The sequence below is a fragment of the Gadus morhua genome, chromosome 7 (genome assembly GCF_902167405.1).
Source record: "Gadus morhua chromosome 7, gadMor3.0, whole genome shotgun sequence".
Classification (NCBI taxonomy): Eukaryota; Metazoa; Chordata; class Actinopteri; order Gadiformes; family Gadidae; genus Gadus; species Gadus morhua.
In genome coordinates, this window is record NC_044054.1 from 3,017,075 (window position 1) to 3,038,945 (window position 21,871).

General features: G+C 46.8%; 1 protein-coding gene across 6 annotated transcripts in view; it reads left to right on the top strand.

Annotated features, from left to right (window-relative positions):
- map3k2 (mitogen-activated protein kinase kinase kinase 2) overlaps positions 1–21,871 on the top strand; it is a 45,464-nt gene that overhangs the window by 16,231 nt on the left and 7,362 nt on the right. For all 6 annotated transcript variants that reach the window (XM_030360428.1, XM_030360431.1, XM_030360430.1 and 3 more), the window contains 12 exons: positions 2,533–2,654; positions 2,928–2,968; positions 3,422–3,521; positions 5,344–5,448; positions 5,749–5,833; positions 7,783–7,913; positions 8,308–8,452; positions 8,882–8,974; positions 9,066–9,329; positions 11,776–11,924; positions 19,352–19,483; positions 20,177–20,306. In XM_030360428.1, coding sequence (XP_030216288.1) covers positions 2,533–2,654; positions 2,928–2,968; positions 3,422–3,521; positions 5,344–5,448; positions 5,749–5,833; positions 7,783–7,913; positions 8,308–8,452; positions 8,882–8,974; positions 9,066–9,329; positions 11,776–11,924; positions 19,352–19,483; positions 20,177–20,306 — 1,497 coding nt within the window. The remainder of the gene's footprint in view (positions 1–2,532; positions 2,655–2,927; positions 2,969–3,421; positions 3,522–5,343; positions 5,449–5,748; positions 5,834–7,782; positions 7,914–8,307; positions 8,453–8,881; positions 8,975–9,065; positions 9,330–11,775; positions 11,925–19,351; positions 19,484–20,176; positions 20,307–21,871) is intronic.

The following is a 21,871-nucleotide window of genomic DNA, read 5'->3' on the forward strand; positions in this document are numbered from 1 at the left end:
ACGATTTCGAACACAGCTAGTAGTGTCCCGCTTTTCGTTTGTCTTGTTCTGCTTCGCTTGTGCGTCAGGCGCGCCCTCACGTGGACGGTTGGGGAATTACGGGTTAAAAACGCGATTAATTGCAAGTAATTTATTTTAATCGAGTAATCTCTTATCGACAATTAATCGATAACCGATTAATTGTTTGTATCCCTACTACGGACGCTTCATATTAGAGATCGACCGATACAGATTTTTTAGTGCCGATGCTGATTTCTTTTCATCAGCCTTAGCCGATACGCCGGTACTACCCTGGAAATCCAGAGTTCTCGCACGCACAATTTGCTCAGCGAGTCACTCTGGGAACGAGCAATCTACTCGTGTATATTCTGGGCCTCCCCTGGCCCAGAACATTAATCAATCACATCGATGTATCAATATAGGCGGGCCAAAAGCGTTGCTGTTTTACCGACCGGATACGGCGAGAGTCTTATCTATTGGTTTGCGCCACTGGTCTGGATACGTCACCCCTTGTGTTCTTCTGATTGCTCATATTGTTATTTTCAAATGCAAGCTTGGTGCGGCCCATTTTCATTTGTCGTTGCCAGACCTTAAAGCATTCTAGATGTGGGTCTGGATTTCCAGGCTAAGCCTCCCTCAATTTACATCATAAAAATGACACAATGTTAAAATGACTCAATTTAAAAAAAATTAACATTTAGTGAACTGTCTGTAAATCACACCAAAAAAAAAAAACGGCAGATACTGATACACGTAAAAGTCGGCCAATAATATCGGTCGATCACTACTTCATATCCAGGTCAATAAGTAAAGCATATAGACGGAGAGGAGAGCTCTGTCTTATCTCTTCAAAAAATGACTTATTTTTTGTATCAAGGTCAATTCACACACCTGGGTAATGCATATAAACTATTTTCTCATTCATGCTATTAAACAGTTGTTTTTTTTGAACGAGACATGTTTTTTTCCCCAGCAAGTAAACATAGTATTTGAGTTCCAGAAAACATGTTTTTGAAGCGGTTTGCTGGAAATAGAGTTTCGGAAAAAAGATCTCGCCTACCACTATTCCCCTCTGTTTCAGTCCCTTCAGAATGCACTGTTTCTAGTGTCTGTAGCTTTAATGCAAATGAGCTGTCAGACTGAACCACAGCATGGAGAAGGGATTGTTGCCATTTGCGGACTCCTGGAGCTTTATATCTTGTGGGCGCCTGGTCTGTGAGGTACAACAGTGGGGTCACCAATTAGAATAGAAACAGGCAGATGCGGGGTTTGCGGTAAAATCAACTTGTGTCATTTATTTATAAAAAGGTGCAGGGGAAAAAGGGAGGGGGCAAAATGCAACTCAAATCTTCACCGGGTCGGCGGCTGTCGTCAGGGTGCCCATACTGGCTCTTCGAGAGAGACAGAGACGGAGACAGAGAGAGAGAGATTAGGGGGGTCTGTGGTCCATGCCACTGACCTCTTCGCTCTAGCTCGGCTTTCCTCTTGGTGTCTTTGGGGTTCCTCTTCAGCTGCAGGCCTTCTCTCAGGTTTCAGCACGACACCATTCACACACCGACAAAACAGCTCTTCGGTCGACTTGGAAGTAATTTCATTAATGCGGGTTGTATTGATCAAGAGGGTTGGCCACAGGCCTCTTACCACGAGACTGGCCTAGTGTGTGTCTGGTCTCCTCACGCTCCTCCAGCCAGTCTGTCTTCAGCCTGTTCTGGTGGAGTTAAAAGGCCTCCTGATTGCAGGGCTAACTCAGCACACCTGTGAGTGGTAAGCTGAGACACCCGAGTGGGGCGGGGTCTCTATGACACAGCTTTTAGAGAAGTACCTCCCATCCAGCACCACACCCCTTGGCTGCCTTTGCCTGCCTTTGTGGCCATGTTGGGCACTGCTCAGCGGCTGGGCTACCACAATCTATATAGGTAATATAATAATAATAATAATATTATATCTATATCACAGCCAAAAGCTATGTGCGCCTCAGATGTTATTATGAATCATATAGACTGCGTCTGACATCTCTGGTACTTCCACAACAAGTAAAGACTCGTAGTGGGGGATATCTCGGCCATGGTTGAGAAGAATTAGAATTGGGGGAAAGGAACTTTGGCCTTGACCTCTGAAGTAATATTCGCAGAAACGTACTCGCTCGTTTGGTAACTGTAGGCGGGGTACTTTCAGAAATACATATCTCACTCAAAAAAAATCATACGTACAGACTTTTTTCAAAGTATGTATTCGTGTGGGAGCACCAGAGACCCAAAACAACACCCCAAATCCCAGGAATAGTGTTATTTTCACAATATCTCCCCTTTAAGTGATATCTTGGAGGGCTCTGTGTGTGTGTGTGTGTGTTTGTCGTTCACCATCCAAACGTACACGGTCTGAACCTCCCCGATCCAAACGTTGTACACTATCTGACGTCCAGGATCCGAACGCACAGCGCCCTTTGGGCCCCTGTACTAGTCCCCTCCTCAGCCTAAGCGCTGATATACTGAAGCATGGTCCTGCCCTGACTGCAGCCCCTCCTCTCCACAGATGAGCAGGATGCGTTGAACTCGATCATGCAGGACCTGGCGGAGCTTCACCGCTCAACCAGACGCCCGGTCCTGTCCCTGTCCGACCTGGGGAAGCCCAAAGCCTCCTCGCCCAAGAACCAGGTGAGGAAGAACCGCCCGCTGCTCTGTAGGTCCTCTCCTGCTCTGTCTGCGTAGGGGGGGAAAACGCACAAGCCTGGATGTCTAAGGGGAAGGAATTCAGCTAGGAATGACTTCAGTAACCTATTTAAACATGTATCACCTCCTCTTCATTGAGGCGGTCTGGTCATCGAGGTCGTCTTTAGGAAATGGTGCCTCTATGTTGTGAAGAACAACACATCGTCTCATGTTCCTTCTGCCCGTTTCAACCCATGTCCTGTTTTCTTTATTCGACAGAACGACGTCAGAGTGAAGTTCGAGTTCAAAGGCGAGAGAAGGTAAAGGTTCGGACGGCACTATGACCTGACCGACCTCCTGACCCAATGACATCACCTCCTGACCCTATGACCTCCTGACCCTATGACATCACCCTATGACCTCCTGAACCTATTACCTCCCGACCCTATGACCTCCTGACCCTATGACCTCCTGACCCTATGACATCACCTCCTGACCCTATGACCTCACCCTATGACCTCCTGACCCTATGACCTCCTGACCCTATGACCTCCTGACCCTATGACCTCCTGACCCTGTGACCTCCTGACCCTGTGACCTCCTGACCCTGTGACCTCCTGACCCTATGATCTCCTGAGCCTATGACATCACCTCCTGACCCTATGACCTCCTGACCCTATGACCTCCTGACCCTATGACCTCCTGACCCTATGACCTCCTGACCCTGTGACCTCCTGACCCTATGACCTCCTGACCCTGTCTCCTCCTCCTAGGATCCTGCAGTTCTCCCGACCGGTCCTTCTGGCCGAGCTGAAGACCAAAGCTAAGGTGGCCTTTGGCCAGAGCATGGACCTCCACTACACCAACAACGAGGTACGTTTCCATTCACCCATTCAAGCACCCATTCACACACCGACGGCGGGGTCATCAGCTTTGGTTGAGTGAATCTGGAACAAGGCCAACATTATGAACTGATCCTGTGGGGGAGATATGTTTGGTTACTCTGAACTACAGTTGGTAAGAAAGGCTGCATTGCTTTACCCATTATATTATTATAATAAACTATCTCTCTCTCTCTCACTCTTACTCTCTCTGACTCTCTCTCCCTCTGACTCTCTCTCCCTCTGTGTGTGTCTCTGACTCTCTCTCTCTATGTCTCTCCCCTCTCTCTCTCTCTCTCCCCCCTATGTCTCTCTCTCTCTCTCCCCCCCTCTCTATGTCTCTCCCCTCTCTATGTCTCTTTCCCCTCTATTTCTCTCTCCCCTCTCTCTCTCTCCCCCCTCTCTCTCACTCTCTCTCTCTCTCTCTCTCTCTCTCTCTCTCTCTCTCTCTCTCTCTCTCTCTCTCTCTCTCTCTCTCTCTCTCTCTCTCTCTCTCTCTCTCTCTCTCTCTCTCTCTCTCTCTCTCTCTCTCTCTCTCTCTCTCTCCCCTCTATGTCTCTCTCTCTCTCTCTCTCTCTCTCTCTCTCCCCCCTCTATGTCTCTCTCTCTCTCTCTCTCTCTCTCCCCCCCCTATGTCTCCCCCCTCTATGTCTCTCTCTCCCCCCCCTATGTCTCCCCCCTCTATGTCTCTCTCTCCCCTCTCTATGTCTCTCTCTCTCTCTCTATGTCTCTCTCCCCCCCTCTCTATGTCTCTCTTCCCTCTCTCTATGTCTCTCTTCCCTCTCTCTCTCTCCCCCCCTCTCTATGTCTCTCTCCTCTCTCTGTCTCTCTCCCCTCTCTCCATGTCTCTCTTCCCTCTCTCTCTCTCCCCCCCTCTCCATGTCTCTCTTCCCTCTCTCTCTCTCCCCCCCTCTCTATGTCTCTCTCCCCTCTCTATGTCTCTCTCTCTCTCTCTCTCTCTCTCTCTCTCTCTCTCTCTCTCTCTCTCTCTCTCTCTCTCTCTCTCCCTCCCCCCTCTCTGTCTCTCTCCCCTCTCTCTCTCTCCCCTCTCTCTCTCTCTCCCCTCTCTATGTCTCTCTTCCCTCTCTATGTCTCTCTCCCCTCTCTCTCCCCTCTCTCTCTCTCCCCTCTCTATGTCTCTCTCCCCTCTCTATGTCTCTCTCCCCCCCTCTCTATGTCTCTCTTCCCTCTCTCTCTCCCCCCCTCTCTATGTCTCTCTCCCCCCCTCTCTCTATGTCTCTCTCCCCCCCCTCTCTCTATGTCTCTCTCTCTCTCCCCTCTCTATGTCTCTCTCTCTCTCTCTCCCCTCTCTGTCTCTCTCCCCTCTTTCTCTCTCCCCTCTCTCTCTCCCCTCTCTCTCTCTCTCCCCCCTCTCTATGTCTCTCTCCCCCCCTCTCTATGTCTCTCTTCCCTCTCTCTCTCTCTCCCCCCTCTATGTCTCTCTCCCCTCTCTCTCTCTCCCCTCTCTCTCTCTCTCCCCTCTCTATGTCTCTCTCCCCTCTCTATGTCTCTCTCCCCTCTCTATGTCTCTCTTCCCTCTCTCTCTCTCTCTCTCCCCCCCCTCTCTATGTCTCACCTCTCTCTATGTCTCTCTCCCCTCTCTCCATGTCTCTCTTCCCTCTCTCTCTCTCCCCCCCTCTCCATGTCTCTCTTCCCTCTCTCTCTCCCCCTCTCTCCCCCCCTCTCTCTCTCTCTCTCCCCTCTCTCCCCCCCCCCCCTCTCTCTCTATCTCCCCCCTCTCTCTCTCTCCCCTCTCTATGTCTCTCTCCCCTCTCTCTCCCCTCTCTATGTCTCTCTCCCCTCTCTCTCTCTAGCTGGTGATCCCCTTGACAACTCAGGACGACCTGGACAAGGCGGTGGAGCTGCTGGACCGCAGCGCTCACATGAAGAGCCTGAAGATCCTCCTGGTGCTGCAACAGGTTAGCATCTGCACCTAGAATCAGGGTAACACCTAGCATAGCATCAGGCTAACACCTAGCCTCACGCTAACACATGAAGCGCCTGAAGATCCTCCTGGTGCTGCAACAGGTTAGCTGCCCTTACAGCCCTGTGCTAACGTGGTTAGCCCTTACAGCCCTGTGTTAACGTGGTTAGCCCTCCTGTGTTAACGTGGTTAGCCCTCCTGTGTTAACGTGGTTAGCCCTCCTGTGTTAACGTGGTTAGCCCTCCTGTGTTAACGTGGTTAGCCCTCCTGTGTTAACGTGTGTGTCTCCCCTCAGACCCCCTCCAACATGTCGCTGCATGAGGAGCTCGACAACACCAGCTTCAGACTGGAGGACCGCAAGAGCCTGATGGGCCTCAAAGGTGGGACCTCTTCCTCCTCCTCCTCCTCCTCCTCCTCCTCCTCATCCCCCTCCTCCTCCCCCCCTCCTCCTCTCCTTCCTCCTCCTCTCCTTCCTCCTCCTCTCCTTCCTCCTCCCCATCTCCCCCTCCTCCTCCCCTCCTCCAGACATGCAAACGTCACTTTTTTATCATACATTTTGGGGACCTGTGTGGTTCGTGCAGATCCGAAGAGTTTTATTTTGGGGGGGGCGCGTCGATCGGTGCAAGCGTCGATGGGTGCGCGCGTGCAGGTGTCAATATTCTGTAATCTGACTGACGAGTAAAGAAAAGTGATTCCGTAAATTATTTTGTTAGGGGAACAATCACAGCCCTTGCCGTCGCGTCGACTGAAGGTTAAATATTGGATGCGCATGCGCACGTTAGAGCTTAGATCGGGCCCAGAAAATCAAGCACGACCCGACATTAATTTTAACACATACGTGACTTTGTACACACTTGTTACTAGGCCTACTCTGCTAAATATATATGTAACGGTTAATGTATAGAACGCCGGTCATTATCGGGAAAATAAGCCCCGACAGGGCGAACAGTACACCGACGCGCAGCGAAGGCATCTTGCTCCGCCCTGAAGGGTATTATTTTCGATAATGACCGGCGACGTTCTATACATGATCCCGCTTATAACACGGCTACTTGCCAAAACTAAATGAATAACTTCACATGGTGTGCCTTTTTACAATTTATTCGTTACCAGCATTCGTAGTGTTGATCAGCAGAGCAATAATTATAAATTGTCCGCAAAGACGGTGACATCGCTTAGCTACGGAAGATGCTGGGGTTAACAAGTTACCGGACTACTACCGAAATGAAGTGTTCCACGGCATTGAGAAGACCTGTGTAATAAAGGCCTTTAATATTTCTGTGTACGGCATAGATTTCGCCTCAGAATAGGTCAATAAACCAATGATAAAAAAATATAAAAAGGCACAACCCGGCCCGAGGATAGTGGTGGGAAATATCGGAGAAGGATGCACTGATTGTGCAGCAGGACGCAGGGTGCAAGTGCAGTTTGAAGTGGTCATGGCTAAAATTAGAAGCCACTACTGAGGTGAATTCAGTGAAGCATAACTTTCCACTGTCTGATTTTTTTCAATAAATTGAGAAAAAAGGATGTGCTAAAGGCACACTCTGCATTAAAGAAATTAATTATGCCAGCAGGGGTGTACATGCCCTGTATGCACACTGTAAGGCAGACATTCATCTGAGGGAAATGACAACAACAATAACTACACAAAGTGTTGCACAGCTTCTCTGAAACCCTCCTCCAGAAACCCCCTAAGCAGCAGATAAGATCAGGGACAGTGCCAGGCCTACACTGCCAGTACCTGTACCTGGGATCGCATATCCAATAGCGATCCCAGGTACAGAGGGTAGCTCTCTCTTTTTTTGTCATACATGTGTTTGCATCCCTGCTCCTCCTCCTCTTCTCCCTCCTCCTCCTCCTTCCTCCCCCTCCCCCTCCTCCTCCTTCCTCCTCCTCCTCCTCCTCCTCCCTCTCCTCCTCCTCCTCCTCCTCCTCCTCTTCTTCCTCTTCCTCCTCCTCCTCCTCCTCCTCTTCTCCCACCTCCTCCTCTTCCTCATCCCCCTCCTCCTCTCCTCCTCCTCTTCTCCCTCCTCCTCCCTCTCCTCCTCCCTCTCCTCCTCCTCCTCCTCTATCTTCGCCCTCCTCCTCCTCCTCCTCCTCCTCCTCCTCTAGACTGATGTCACTGTGGACCAACCATTGAGTGGTGCAGTCTGATGAACCGTGCTTTAAACCTCTAGTCCCCATGATGGAAGTATTCTGAGCACATGGCCATGTTATCTTAGGTTAATCACAGCTACAGTCTCAGAGGGCTCAACAGGCCGTGTGAAAGGACCCCTTATGATGGTGATGAAACATCCCTCCCCCTTCTCCCCCCTCCCTCCCCCAGACTCTCACTCTACGGACCGGGCCTCCCCCCCCCCGGGCTACATCCCCGACGCCCTGCAGCAGTTCACCAGGAACGGGTCCTTCACCTCCATCAACAGTGAGGGGGAGTTCATCCCCGAGAGCATGGACCAGGTCTGTCTGTCTGTCTGTCTGTCTGTCTGTCTGTCTGTCTGTCTGCCTCCATCAACAGTGAGGGGGAGTTCATCCCCGAGAGCATGGACCAGGTCTGTCTGTCTGTCTGTCTGCCTCCATCAACAGTGAGGGGGACTTCATCCCCGAGAGCATGGACCAGACCCAGGATAAAGGCTCTCCGTAGTTCCCCGTAGCGGAGCAAGCGTAAACTAGCTCCCCCGCCAGGCTACCTTCCCACCCCATTAACTCTGTTCTCTCTGTCTCTGTCTCTCTCTGTCTCTCTCTCTCTGTCTGTCTGTCTGTCTGTCTGTCTGTCTGTCTGTCTCTCTGTCTCTGTCTCTGTCTCTCTCTCTTCTGTCTCTGTCTTCCCCCCCCCCCCCCCCCCCCCCTCTAGATGCTGGACCCTCTGTCGATGAGCAGTCCAGAGAACTCTGCATCGGGGAGCTGCCCGTCTCTGGACAGCCCCCTGGACAGCGACTACCCCAAGTCCCGGATGCCCCGGGCACAGAGTTACCCCGACAACCACCAGGACTTCCCAGGTACCCCCGGCTCTAAGCACACCTGATTGGTCGATCCCACCCAGGCTGTACTCAAAGCATTTAATCCCACAGTTGTTGAGATTAATTTATCAAACATTTTACATTTCATTTTATTCCCGCTCTGCTTGCTTGACCTCGCTCTAGTATCTAGGATCGGTGGCTCTTCCTTTGGTCCCCAGATGTTAACACTGAATTTTCAGGCATTGAATTTTGTAGCTGAATTTGGCGGGTTGAATTTGGGGACGTGGAAAAAATCCAGATAGGTTATTTCAATGCATAAGTATTCAGTGCTTAGAATTCAATGGCTTTTTATGATCAAACTCCGATGGCACAGATTGACCTCCCTAGACTACTGTCTGATCGTTGGACCAGTGTGTGAGTGGTGGTACGGTTGGCTCACTGAGGTCTCTCCGCTGTTCTCCGGGACAGAGTACGACATTCCGGTGTTTGAGAAGTCTGGGAAGGGCGGGACCTACCCGCGGAGATACGGCATTCCCTTCAGCCTCCAGGACTACAGCGACGGTGAGTCCTGACCTCTGACCCCCAGGGCCACGGCCCGGTGTCTGACCTCTGTTAACCTGACCCCTGTGACCTTTGACCCCTGACCCCCCAGGGAGGAAGACGTTCCCGAGGGCTCGGAGGACCCAGGTCCACGGGCTGCGCTCCCCGGTGAGCTTCAGCCCCACGGAGCCGTCCCCGTCCACCAGCAGCGGCAGCAGCGTGTTCACCCCCGACCTGGAGGAGGCCCCACTGGGGGGGGGCCCGCTGCCGGGGGGGCGGCGGCCTCGCCGCGGCAGCGACATCGAGGGGAACAGCGTGGTGACGCCCACAGGGACCCCCGGACTCTCAGTCATGGACATCAGCCCGCCTAGCCGCTGTGAGTGCCATGGCTTTTACTTTGAAGGGGTTGATGAGACATGTTTAATGGCTTTTAATTTGGAGGAGTTGAGACTTTGAAGACGCTTTTTTTTTGAAGGGGTTGATGAGGCATGTTTAATGACTTTTATTTTGGAGGAGTTGATGAAACATGTTTAATGGGTTTTATTTTGAAGGGGTTGATGCAACATGTTTAATGGGTTTTATTTTGAAGGGGTTGTTGAGCATGTTTATTGGGTTTTATTTTGGAGGAGTTGAGACTTTGAAGATGCTTTTGTTTAGATGGGGTTGATGAGAAATGTTAATATGCTTTTATTTTGGAGGAGTTGTTGAGACCTATCGAATGGCTTTTATTTTGGAGGAGTAGATGATGACATGTTGAATGGCTTTTATTTTGGAGGAGTGGATGATGACATGTTGAATGGGTTTTATTTTGGAGGAGTGGATGATGACATGTTGAATGGGTTTTATTTTGGAGGAGTGGATGATGACATGTTGAATGGCTTTTATTTTGGAGGAGTGGATGATGACATGTTGAATGGCTTTTATTTTGGAGGAGTGGATGATGACATGTTGAATGGGTTTTATTTTGGAGGAGTAGATGATGACATGTTGAATGGCTTTTATTTTGGAGGAGTGGATGATGACATGTTGAATGGCTTTTGTTTTGGAGGAGTGGATGATGACATGTTGAATGGCTTTTATTTTGGAGGAGTGGATGATGACATGTTGAATGGCTTTTATTTTGGAGGAGTAGATGATGACATGTTGAATGGCTTTTATTTTGGAGGAGTGGATGATGACATGTTGAATGGCTTTTATTTTGGAGGAGTGGATGATGACATGTTGAATAGCTTTTATTTTGGAGGAGTGGATGATGACATGTTTAATGGGTTTTATTTTGGAGGAGTTGATGAAACATGTTTAATGGGTTTTATTTTGAAGGGGTTGATGCAACATTTTTAATGGGTTTTATTTTGAAGGGGTTGTTGAACATGTTTATTGGGTTTTATTTTGGAGGAGTTGAGACTTTGAAGATGCTTTTGTTTAGATGGGGTTGATGAGAAATGTTAATATGCTTTTATTTTGGAGGAGTTGCTGAGACCTATCGAATGGGTTTTATTTTGGAGGAGTAGATGATGACATGTTGAATGGCTTTTATTTTGGAGGAGTGGATGATGATGTGTTGAATGGCTTTTATTTTGGAGGAGTGGATGATGACATGTTGAATGGGTTTTATTTTGGAGGAGTGGATGATGACATGTTGAATGGGTTTTATTTTGGAGGAGTGGATGATGACATGTTTAATGGCTTTTATTTTGGAGGAGTGGATGATGATGTGTTTAATGTGTTTTATTTTGGAGGAGTGGATGATGACATGTTGAATGGCTTTTATTTTGGAGGAGTGGATGATATGTTGAATGGGTTTTATTTTGGAGGCGTGGATGATGACATGTTGAATGGCTTTTATTTTGGAGGAGTGGATGATATGTTGAATGGTTTTTATTTTGGAGGAGTGGATGATGATGTGTTGAATGGGTTTTATTTTGGAGGAGTGGATGATGACATGTTTAATGGCTTTTATTTTGGAGGAGTGGATGATGATGTGTTTAATGTGTTTTATTTTGGAGGAGTTGATGAGTCCTGTTGAATGGGTTTTATTTTGGAGGAGTTGATGACATGTTGAATGGCCCTTATTTTGGAGGAGTGGATGATGACATGTTGAATGGCTTTTATTTTGGAGGAGTGGATGATGACATGTTGAATGGGTTTTATTTTGGAGGAGTGGATGATGACATGTTGAATGGGTTTTATTTTGGAGGCGTGGATGATGACATGTTGAATGGCTTTTATTTTGGAGGAGTGGATGATAGGTTGAATGGGTTTTATTTTGGAGGAGTGGATGATGACATGTTGAATGGGTTTTATTTTGGAGGAGTGGATGATGATGTGTTTAATGTGTTTTATTTTGGAGGAGTTGATGAGTCCTGTTGAATGGGTTATATTTTGGAGGAGTTGATGACATGTTGAATGGCCTTTATTTTGGAGGAGTGGATGATGACATGTTGAATGGCCTTTAGTTTGGAGGAGTGGATGATGACATGTTGAATTGCCTTTATTTTGAAGGAGTTGAGGCACATTGAATGTTTTTTATTTTGGAGAAGTTAATGAGACATGTTTAATGGCTTTTTTTTTGGAGGAGGTGAGACATGATGAATGGCTTTTATTTTTAAAGAGTTGAGACACGATGAATGGCTTTTATTTTGAAAGAGTTGAGACACGATGAATGGCCTTTATTTTGAAAGAGTTGAGACACGACAAAGGGCTTTTATTCTGGAAGAGTTGAGACACGATGAACGGCCTTTATTCAGAGAGAGTCGAGTCCTGTTGAAGGGCTTTTACTGTGGAGGCTCTGACCGTCCTTCCTGACCCCCCCCCCTCCCCAGCGCCGCGCGCCCCCACCAACTGGCGCCTTGGGAAGCTGCTGGGGCAGGGCGCCTTTGGGAGGGTGTTCCTCTGCTACGACGCCGACACCGGCCGCGAGCTGGCCGCCAAGCAGGTGGCCTTCGACCCCGACTCCCCCGAGACCAGCAAGGTAAGGCCCCCTCTGATTGGTTTAGACAATCAATCTGATTGGTTTAGAGCAGGGGTGCCCAACCTTTTTTGCCCCAAGATCTACTTTTGAAGTAGCCAACCTCCCGAGATCTACCAGTCTAGTGTCAACATTGGGCAAGACTACCTTCAAGCGGGGGGGGGGGGACTTCAGTGGGGGTTTCATTCCGCCTGCGCACGGCACCTTCTCAACAGTAACAATAATAATCTTCCTCCCACTCAGGGTCAAAATGGTAGGTCTTAGCTCGTTTCCCCTCAGCCATGTCAACGTTTAGGAGTGCGTGACTACTGTTGACGGCTTTCAACTACTGTTGACAGCGCTACCGCTTGTATGTGTCCCGCGCAAAAAAAATATTTATTATTATTATTATTATTATTATTTTTTATTATTTTTTTTTTATTCACCCCTCGCGATCGACTTGGGATCTGTCGGCGGTCTACTGGTAGACCGCGATCGACTGGTTGGGCACACCTGGTTTAGAGTATCAGTCTGAGTGGTTTAGAGTATCAGTCTGAGTGGTTTAGAGTATCAGTCTGAGTGGTTTAGAGTATCAGGCTGAGTGGTTTAGAGTATCAGTCTGAGTGGTTTAGAGTATCAGTCTGAGTGGTTTAGAGTATCAGTCTGAGTGGTTTAGAGTATCAGTCTGAGTGGTTTAGAGCAGTGGTTCTCAACCTTTTTTGAGCAAAAGCCCCCCTGACCTTACCCTGATCCTCTGGCGCCCCCCCAATAAAAAAATAAAAATAAACTAACAACCCCACTCACACTCGTGTTATATTGCTTAAAGTTGTCAATGCGTAGTTTTTCATTGATTTTGCGTTGGTCACTAATAGCAATGAATGCACTAATAGCAATGAATGCAATGAATGTATTATCACTGTTCCACTGCGCATAGACAGTAAAAAAGTAGCTGAGACGGTAGAGGGGTTAGAAACCAATAAATGAAAATAGGCTATTTATTTCAGGTAGCCAATTTTTTCACCCAAAAAAAACGAGTGCCACCTTAGAAATGATTTGGCTCTCTAAGTACCACCGGAATTAAAATAAAGTGCGTAGGCCTATAACTACATAGAGTTTACACAGAAGGCATTCTGTGTAATAATACGATTTATTATTCACATAACTTTACTTGACTGAAGCAACCAACTGTCTATAGCTCATGTATTGTATTTAAACACTTGCAACGGGATAATACTAACAATTGAACAACTGCTTCAATAGGGCTACCCAGCAAATGGGGATATCATCTGGCATAGGGCTGGGCGATATGACGATATATATCGTTTGGAGATATAAAAATGTCTATCGTTTCATATTATGCTCTATCGTTTATATCGTCTTGTCGCAAATCACACTCTTAACAGTAATATTTTTCGGCAATTGGACAACGCTTTACGGTCCACACGGCACTTGAAGGCAACACGAACAAACATGGAGGAGAGTGAACGTGAAACGTCTGAACAGGAGAAGGACTCCGATGACCAGCCAAGAAGTGAGCTCGTACCTAAAAGAGGGGCTACTTCAATCGTATGGACGTGGTTTGGTTTTGAAAAGTCGGACACGGACCAAAAAAACTTTTTCTGTAAAGTATCCCGCAAACTGTTCCCCTCACCAGACTCAAACACCACCAATCTATTTTATCACCTGCGTAAGAATCACGAAAAACAACACGGAGAGAGTCTACGGATGAAATCGACAAAAGCATCGAGTGCTCAAAACAAACCCCAGACCGTGCAAGAAGCTTTTGCCCGCGGCACACCATATGACAAAGATTCACGACGATGGAAGGAGATTACGGCTGCCATTGCAATTTACATCTGTAAAGACATGGCCCCAATTTACACGGTCGAGAAACAGGAGTTTGTGAGTTGGTGCGAACACTCGACCCAAGGTACACAATGCCAAGCCGAAAATACTTCACTCGAGTCCAGTTGCCTCATTTATATCAAGAGTGTCTGGCCAAAGTAGAGGAGGAAATCCAGAAGGTATTGCACTACGCTATAACAACAGATATGTGGTCTAGCCGAACGACACATCCCTATATGAGCCTGACGATACACTTTATTCGAGACTGGACACTGTGCAGTTGGTGTTTACAGACAAGCTATTTCCCAGATGACCACATGGGAGAAATTATAGCCAGAGGTCTCAGGGAAGCTCTTGAGTTGTGGGGACTGCGTGAGGATCACCTAGTCTGTGTCACCACTGGACACTGTGCCGTCGGTGTTTACAGACAAGCTATTTCCCAGATGACCACATGGGAGAAATTATAGCCAGAGGTCTCAGGGAAGCTCTTGAGTTGTGGGGACTGCGTGAGGATCACCTAGTCTGTGTCACCACGGATAACGCCACAAACAACATCCTTGCACTTCGGCTGAATGACTGGCCACGCTTACAATGTTTTGGTCACCGTCTTCATCTAGCCATTGGTGAGTGTTTAAAACAATGTAAAAATATATTTCAGTAAGAATAAGAATTTTTATAGTAACAGCCATACATGACAAAATATGTCTGCAATTGAGTTTCAGAGCATTTAAAAGCCAGTTTTAAAGCTTAAAATCCAGAATACTCCCCATGACTTTGAAAACAATCAAGTCATGATTTTCCCCACCCCCTAGTGCGCACCAGTGGCGGCTGGTGGTTTTTAAAGTGAGGGAGGAAGGACTGCGCGCTTGGTTCCAATTGGCCTGCTTGCACTGTTGGTGTATGGTGGCATAAGAATGTGAGACTCAAGTTGTTTCAGGGTGTTTTGGTGAACTACAAAATGGCAGGGAGGGAGTTATGTGAACAAAATGTATACAAAGCCACCAGTGGCATCACTGTAATTTGAGAAGGAAAGGATGCAAAGCATATTAGTCAAATCAGGCCTACTATTGATTTGTAAAAGTAAATAAAAAAATCTGGGCCTATTATTGGGCCTATTTTTGCCCTCACTGACTGAAGTTATTTAGCTATGTTTATTTTCAGTTACAATTGCTTGTAATGCTACCAGTAAGTCATGCGTACCTAGCAAACCATGTAGCACTCACAACACTGACGTTGCCATTTCTTCTGATGACCTTGATTTTGGGAAGTGGTCTACCTCTTTCTGAATGAATGGAATGGTTTTTGTAATAAGACGTTAACAATGTCCTCCGTTTCCAATGTTTCCATTGTGCATTTAGGATCTCGCTATCGCAGATTTCACTTACTCTGCTTACTTCGGATCAATCTGGCAACGCTGCTCAACATCCAGGGATCCTGCTTATTGGTTCATAGCGCAGACGGATAGATTTTTGCGCGAATCAGACCCCTTAAGGTCCCACCCACTCAGAGGAGGATTTTCCTCCTCTCTCCCATTGAAACCCATGTTATCCACCGGCCGCCAGTACTTTCGGGAAAATTAATGGGAGTGGACGGCGGCGGAGGGAGGACGTTCCTCCCTGAAGTAATTGTCAATAGGCGATAGGGGGTGCTAATGTCCCTTTACCCAGGGAAACGAACATTATATATTCAAAGGCAATAAAGTAGTCATATTTAAGGGCATTAATTCATTACAATAGTCGGGGCAATCTAAATTTTTTATTCTCAACAATGTTAGGGAGGATCTTCCTCCCTCTCCTCAATGGAGAAGCCTCCACTGGTGCGCACCTCTATAAAATACAGTAACAATAAAATATAATTTATAAATTAAAATTGATAGAAAATATAATATGTGTTACCTGTCCTGTAAAGTGTGATATATAAATCTATATATTTATCTTCTCCTAAATGTACACAGAGCGAAGTGTGAAACTACCCCAAGTGGAACGAGCAGTTGGCGTCTGCAAGAAGGTGGTGAGTGCCTTCTCTAATTCATGGAAGAGAAGACGTGAACTGGCCAAGGCTCAAGCAGAACTGGGCTTGCCTGCTCATCAGCTGTTCACAGTCACCCCTACCAGGTGGGGCTCTCTGCAACAAATGATTGAAAGGGTTATAGAGCAGGAGAAAGCTCTCTCACAGGTCCTCCGTGCCGACAAGAAAACGCGACATCTGGTCCTAACTTGGCAGGACTTGGATGTTCTGGTGTCCATGAACAAGGCATTGAGTCCTCTCATGGAGTTTACGGATGCCTTGTCTGGGGAGCTGTACACAAGTGTTTCCTACTTGAAACCGGTCCTCCATCTTTTTAATAACCAGATACCAAAGCCTCAGGATGACGACACTCATCTCACCACGACCATCAAAGAGGGCATTCTAAACTACTTAAATGAGAAGTATGATGACCAGACCACGAGGAGCTGCTTGACATGGCTTCTCTTGTTGACCCTCGGTTCAAAACCACATACATTAAAGAAGAGAGGGTTGACTACATGATGGCAAAAGCTGCTGAAGAACTGGAGAGCCTGCTAAAGATGAGCCAGAGGTTCCTGCTAAGAAGCAAAAGAAGAGTTTGAGCAGCTACTTTAAAAAAGCAGCAAAGCAAAGCCAAACGGCCCCTCAGTCAAGCAGAGAGTCCATTGTAAAGGAGCTCAATTTCTCTATCTCCAACTGGAGGCTGGTCCAGAGACAAACCCACTGGAATGAGGCACATTTCCCAGTAGTGGCCAAGCTAGCAAATAAATACTTGTGCATCCCTGCCACAAGTGCCCCATCAGAGCGGGCGTTCAGTACGAGTGGGAAGATTGTGACATGTCAGAGGTCATCACTTAAACCAGAAAGAGTTGACCAGCTTGTATTCCTGGCTCTCAACCTGTAAATCTAACTCCCTGAGATTCGGCATTTTGAAGCATTGTTGCACTTTGGTTGTTTTCATAGAATGCTGCTACTATAATTCAAACTTGAAGGAGTGTTTTGTTTACTTATTATATTCTATATATTTAATACAAAGTTATGTTAAAGACTATTGGTATGGTTGGTTTGAATATTTTTTAAAACCAACCAAAAAAGTGTTTTCCATTTACTTTTTTGTATTTATACGTTCATATTTTGTATTTTGTTCCATGCATAATTTGCACAAATTTTCTAAATAGAAGGAGAAAAATGATCATGAGTAAGTTATCTTTATTTGTAGAGTATATAATTCAAAATGTAATATGAAATAGGCCTTTCCATGTGGTCATTTTATATAAACTATTCATTGAATTTACAGTACATGTGTTATGGGGATATGAATTATCTATATCGGGATATGATATTTTGGTCATATCGCCCAGCCCTAATCTGGCATATAACATACCAGTCAATCTAGTGAGGTTATTAACAAGTATACTGCATTAAAGCATTCACAGCACTGAATATTAATTTTAACAACTGCAGTCAACCAATCATGTGAGGTAAATTGTACTGCATCAAAACATTCAAAGAATTGAAGATGAATATTTAAATACTGGAGTCAAACAATCCTGTTATAAGCAATCATGCACAGCAAAGAGAGAAATCTAGGCTACTGCGAAAACACTGTAATCAAACTATAATGAGTAAGAACAAGCGTATCATAGAAAAACAACGTATTCAGTATTAAAAAGTACTGCAGTAAGTGCCATAAGGTCAGAATATAAACTATGTTTAGGTTTGAAGGAGAATGTACTCAGGCACACATTGAAAATTAGGCCTATCATGCTTAGTGAGAGGGGTGTGATGTCTGGGTCGATTGAGGTTAGCTTTAGCCTCAGACTTTGTTCAGTATCCAACCTGCTTCCAGCACTCGAGTTGAGGGGGGATGGCATCCCCCTTTGGAATTAAAATGATCAAAATCATCCCCCTTCTGAAACACCCATCCCCCCTTCCCATCCCCTGTTATTTTATCAATTAATGTGGAAATATTACCGCTATTTCATTATAGCGGTTTCCTTTTTCAATTCGGCGCAAGCAACGTTACTTTTCCCAGGAACAGATTTGACAGCGATACTGCATTCTCGGGCAGTATGCTATTGCGCAAGCACGCAGGCGTACTTGCGCAATAGTGCCTTCACGAGCTCTCATTCCACACAGTACGAAACTGACACTGGTAGCGTGAAGCAGTCTTTGCATCTCAGACATCGCTTCCGCAGGCAAGCGTTTTTGGGGATAAAATAAGAGCGATGACATGACAGTAGTCATCGCTCTTATTTGCGACAATTTGCGAACAAGAGAAGCCTGGTCGCAAATGGAATGAGAAAGCGTACAGCCTTGTCTGAAAGCGCAGGATATTCGCTGCATCGCTGCATCCAAAAGTCCAGAAATGTCTGGCCTCTGAAGGCAGACTTCAACGTCTCGTCACAGGACAATTTTGCAAAATTGTTGCTTCCCCTACTCGTCGTCACAGCAGTTAGTCAATGCAGGTTTAAGATCATTGCATATGATGGGTACATGCACATTTCTTTTTTAACGGTTGCTTCAACTTCAAAAAATTGCTTCAAAAAATCGTTCATACTCCGCGTACCACTAGAGAGCGCTCACGTACCACTAGAGGGTGCTCGCGTACCACCAGTGGTACGCGTACCACAGATTGAGAACGGTTTAGAGTATCAGTCTGATTGGTTCAGAGTATCAGTCTGATTGGTTTAGAGTATCAGTCTGATTGGTTTAGAGTATCAGTCTGATTGGTTTAGAGTATCAGTCTGAGTGGTTTGGGCCTTCGACCCGACTCCTCCGGAACCAGCAAGGTTTGCATTAGGGCTTTGACTCCGAACTTCGTTATTCGAATATAATTAGAATATCAAAAAAGAAATCAAAATTCTAACAAATATTAGGGAGCCCTTAATATTCTAACCTGTTATGGGCAGGCCTCTCTCCCACTCTCCCTCTCTGATGATGTAAATGCTTGCAATGTGTTATTGTAGACATTGGTGTTTGCATCCAGTTTGGTAGTGGATGGGGTAATTCCTCTGCCGTGTTAAAAATCCCTGTAGAAATGCAATTTATTATTATTCAGAACAAATGTATATGATTAGTAAAAATATAATACTTTATCTTCCTGTTTGATTTGCACGCCACACTGTAGTGTGAAGATTAACAATTTTGGCTGCTGTAAAATATTATGTCTCTCTCTTTTTGTCTCTGTCTCTTTCTCTCGCTCTCTTTCTGTCCCAATGTCTCTCTCTCTTTCTGTCCCTATGTCTCTCTCTCTTTCTGTCCCTATGTCTCTCTCTTTCTGTCCCTATGTCTCTCTTTATTTCTCTGTCTCTCTCTCTTTCTGTCCCTATGTCTCTCTCTTTCTGGCCCTATGTCGCTCTCTCTCTTTATGTCCCTATGTCTCTCTATCTCTTTCTGTCCCTATGTCTCTCTCTCTTTCTGTCTCTGTCTCTCTCTCTTTCTGTCCCTATGTCTCTCTCTTTCTGTCCCTATGTCTCTGTCTGTCTGTCTGTCTGTCTGTCTGTCTGTCTGTCTGTGTCTCTGTGTCTCTGTGTCCCTGTCCCTGTCTCTCGCTCTCTTTCTGTCTCTCTCTCCCTTTCTGTCCCTCTCCCCCCCAGGAGGTGAGTGCTCTGGAGTGTGAGATCCAGCTCCTGAAGAACCTGTTCCACGAGCGCATCGTGCAGTACTACGGCTGTCTGAGGGACTCCACCGAGAGGACCCTGTCCATCTTCATGGAGTACATGCCCGGGGTGAGGACCTCTGAGAGGACTCCCACCGCCATCACTCCTGGCTCCACTCAAACATCTGATCACAATGTCGTTGTTAAAGTGACTCGAGCACTCTAGAAGCAGAGGGAGGAGGAGGAGGAAGAGTGGGGAGAGCTAGGGGATGGAGGAGGAGTGGGGCGAAGGAGATGAAGGAGGAGGGGGGAAGAGGAGGAGGGGGGAGGAAAAAGAGGAAGAGTATTGGTCTTGGCTCATGTGGTACCGGGTCGCAAAGAAAGAATAACTTATTTTAGTTTTACTGAATCAGAATCTGAAAGATGTTTTATTTTGTGTGTGTGTGTGTCTCTGTCCCTGTGTCTGTGTGTGTGTGTCTCTGTCCCTGTGTTTGTCTCTGTGTGTGTGTGTGTGTGTGTGTGTCTCTGTCCCTGTGTTTGTCTCTGTGTGTGTGTGTGTGTGTGTGTGTGTGTGTGTGTGTGTGTGTGTGTGTGTGTGTGTGTGTGTGTGTGTGTGTGTGTGTGTGTGTGTGTGTGTGTGTGTGTGTGTGTGTCTCTGTCCCTGTGTTTGTCTGTGTGTGTGTGTGTGTGTGTGTGTGTGTTTGCCTCTGTCCCTGTGTTTGTCGCTGTGTGTGTGTCTCTGTCCCTGTGTTTGTCTCTGTCCCTGTGTTTGTCTCTGTGTGTGTGTGTGTGTGTGTGTGTGTGTCTCTGTGTGTGTCCCCAGGGCTCGATCAAGGACCAGCTGAAGTCGTACGGCGCGCTGACGGAGAACGTGACGCGGCGCTACACCCGTCAGATCCTGGAGGGGGTGTCCTACCTGCACAGCAACATGATCGTCCACCGCGACGTCAAGGGTGAGGGTCGCCGACCCTAACCTCTGACCCTGACCTCTGACCCTAACCCTGACTCCTAACCCTGACCCTAACCTTTACTTCATGATCGTCCACCGCAACAACAAAGGGTGAGGGACCCTAACCCTAACCTCTGACCCTGACCCTACCCTGACCTCTGACCCTGACCCTAACCCTAACCTCATGATCGTCCACCGCGACGTCAAGGGTGAGGGCCGCCGACCCTAACCTCTGACCCTGACCTCTGACCCTGACCCTAACCTCATGATCGTCCACCGCGACATCAAGGGTGAGGGACCCTAACCTCTGACCCTAACCTCTGACCCTTACCTCTGACCCTAACCTCTGACCCTTACCCTGACCCTGACCTCTGACCCTAACGCTAACCTCTGACCCTAACCTCTGACCCTAACCTCTGATCCTAACCTCTGACCCTAACCTCATGATCGTCCACCGCGACGTCAAGGGTGAGGGCCGCCGACCCTAACCTCTGAGCCTAACCCTGACCTCTGACCCTAACCCTGTCCCTAACCTCATGATCGTCCACCGCGCCGTCAAGGGTGAGGGACGCCGACCGCCTCCAGTAGATGAACCCTGACCCCTTCATGACCCCCTATCTCTGAAGCTAACCTGGTCCTGACCCTAACCTCTGACCCTAACCCTGACCCCTTCATGACCCCCTATCTCTGAAGCCAACCTGGTCCTGACCCTGACCTCTGACCCTAACTTCTGACCTTAACCCTGACCCTAACCTACCACCTAACCCACCTGAAGTGGCGAACCCTTTGTTCGCCCTATTTATTCCTGAGGCAGAGGTAGTCCGACACACATTTCTTGGGAAGCACGCACAGAGATTGTTTAACTTGGTGTTGATTCATTTATTAAGCAATAACTCCAGTTGACTTTCCAGGAAATAACTAAACATAAAAACTCCAAACAATGTAACTGTTTGCGGCCAAAACAGGGGTCTTCGTGTTGTACAAAAAGGGCTTTTCAATGTAAAATAATCTGTCAAAATGCATCCAATAATACGAAATAGCTGTCCGTTAAACGAGTTATTAACGGCGTTAACGCAAACCAATATTAACGGCGTTAAAAAAATTATCGCGCGACTAACGCAATTATTTTATTTAAAAAATAAATCTTTTTATTTTTTTTATTTTTTTTCTTTGGCTGAAAACAAAGAAGCAGTAGCCTGACTGCTATGTTCAAATGACATTTGTTCAAAGCAGTCGTTTAATTGCACTATAGGCTCTTTTTTTGTATCGTCCTGTTTTGATCAGTATATGCCAATGTTGTTATCAATAAAAAATCATTTGCACAAGGCAAATTATTATGGGACAAAGAAATCAAGGGATATTTAGAAAAATAATTTGCGATTAATCGTGAGTTAACTATGACATCAATGTGATTAATCACGATTAAATATTTTAATCGCTTGACAGCTCTAGAAATAATGCGAAATAATGCGGTCAAAAAACTGTTGGCTCTCTGCCTTCCAAACCTGAACAAAAGTAATAAACCTGCCCTATCTGAGGGCCTCCAATAGGCTTCCCCAGGTGACACAA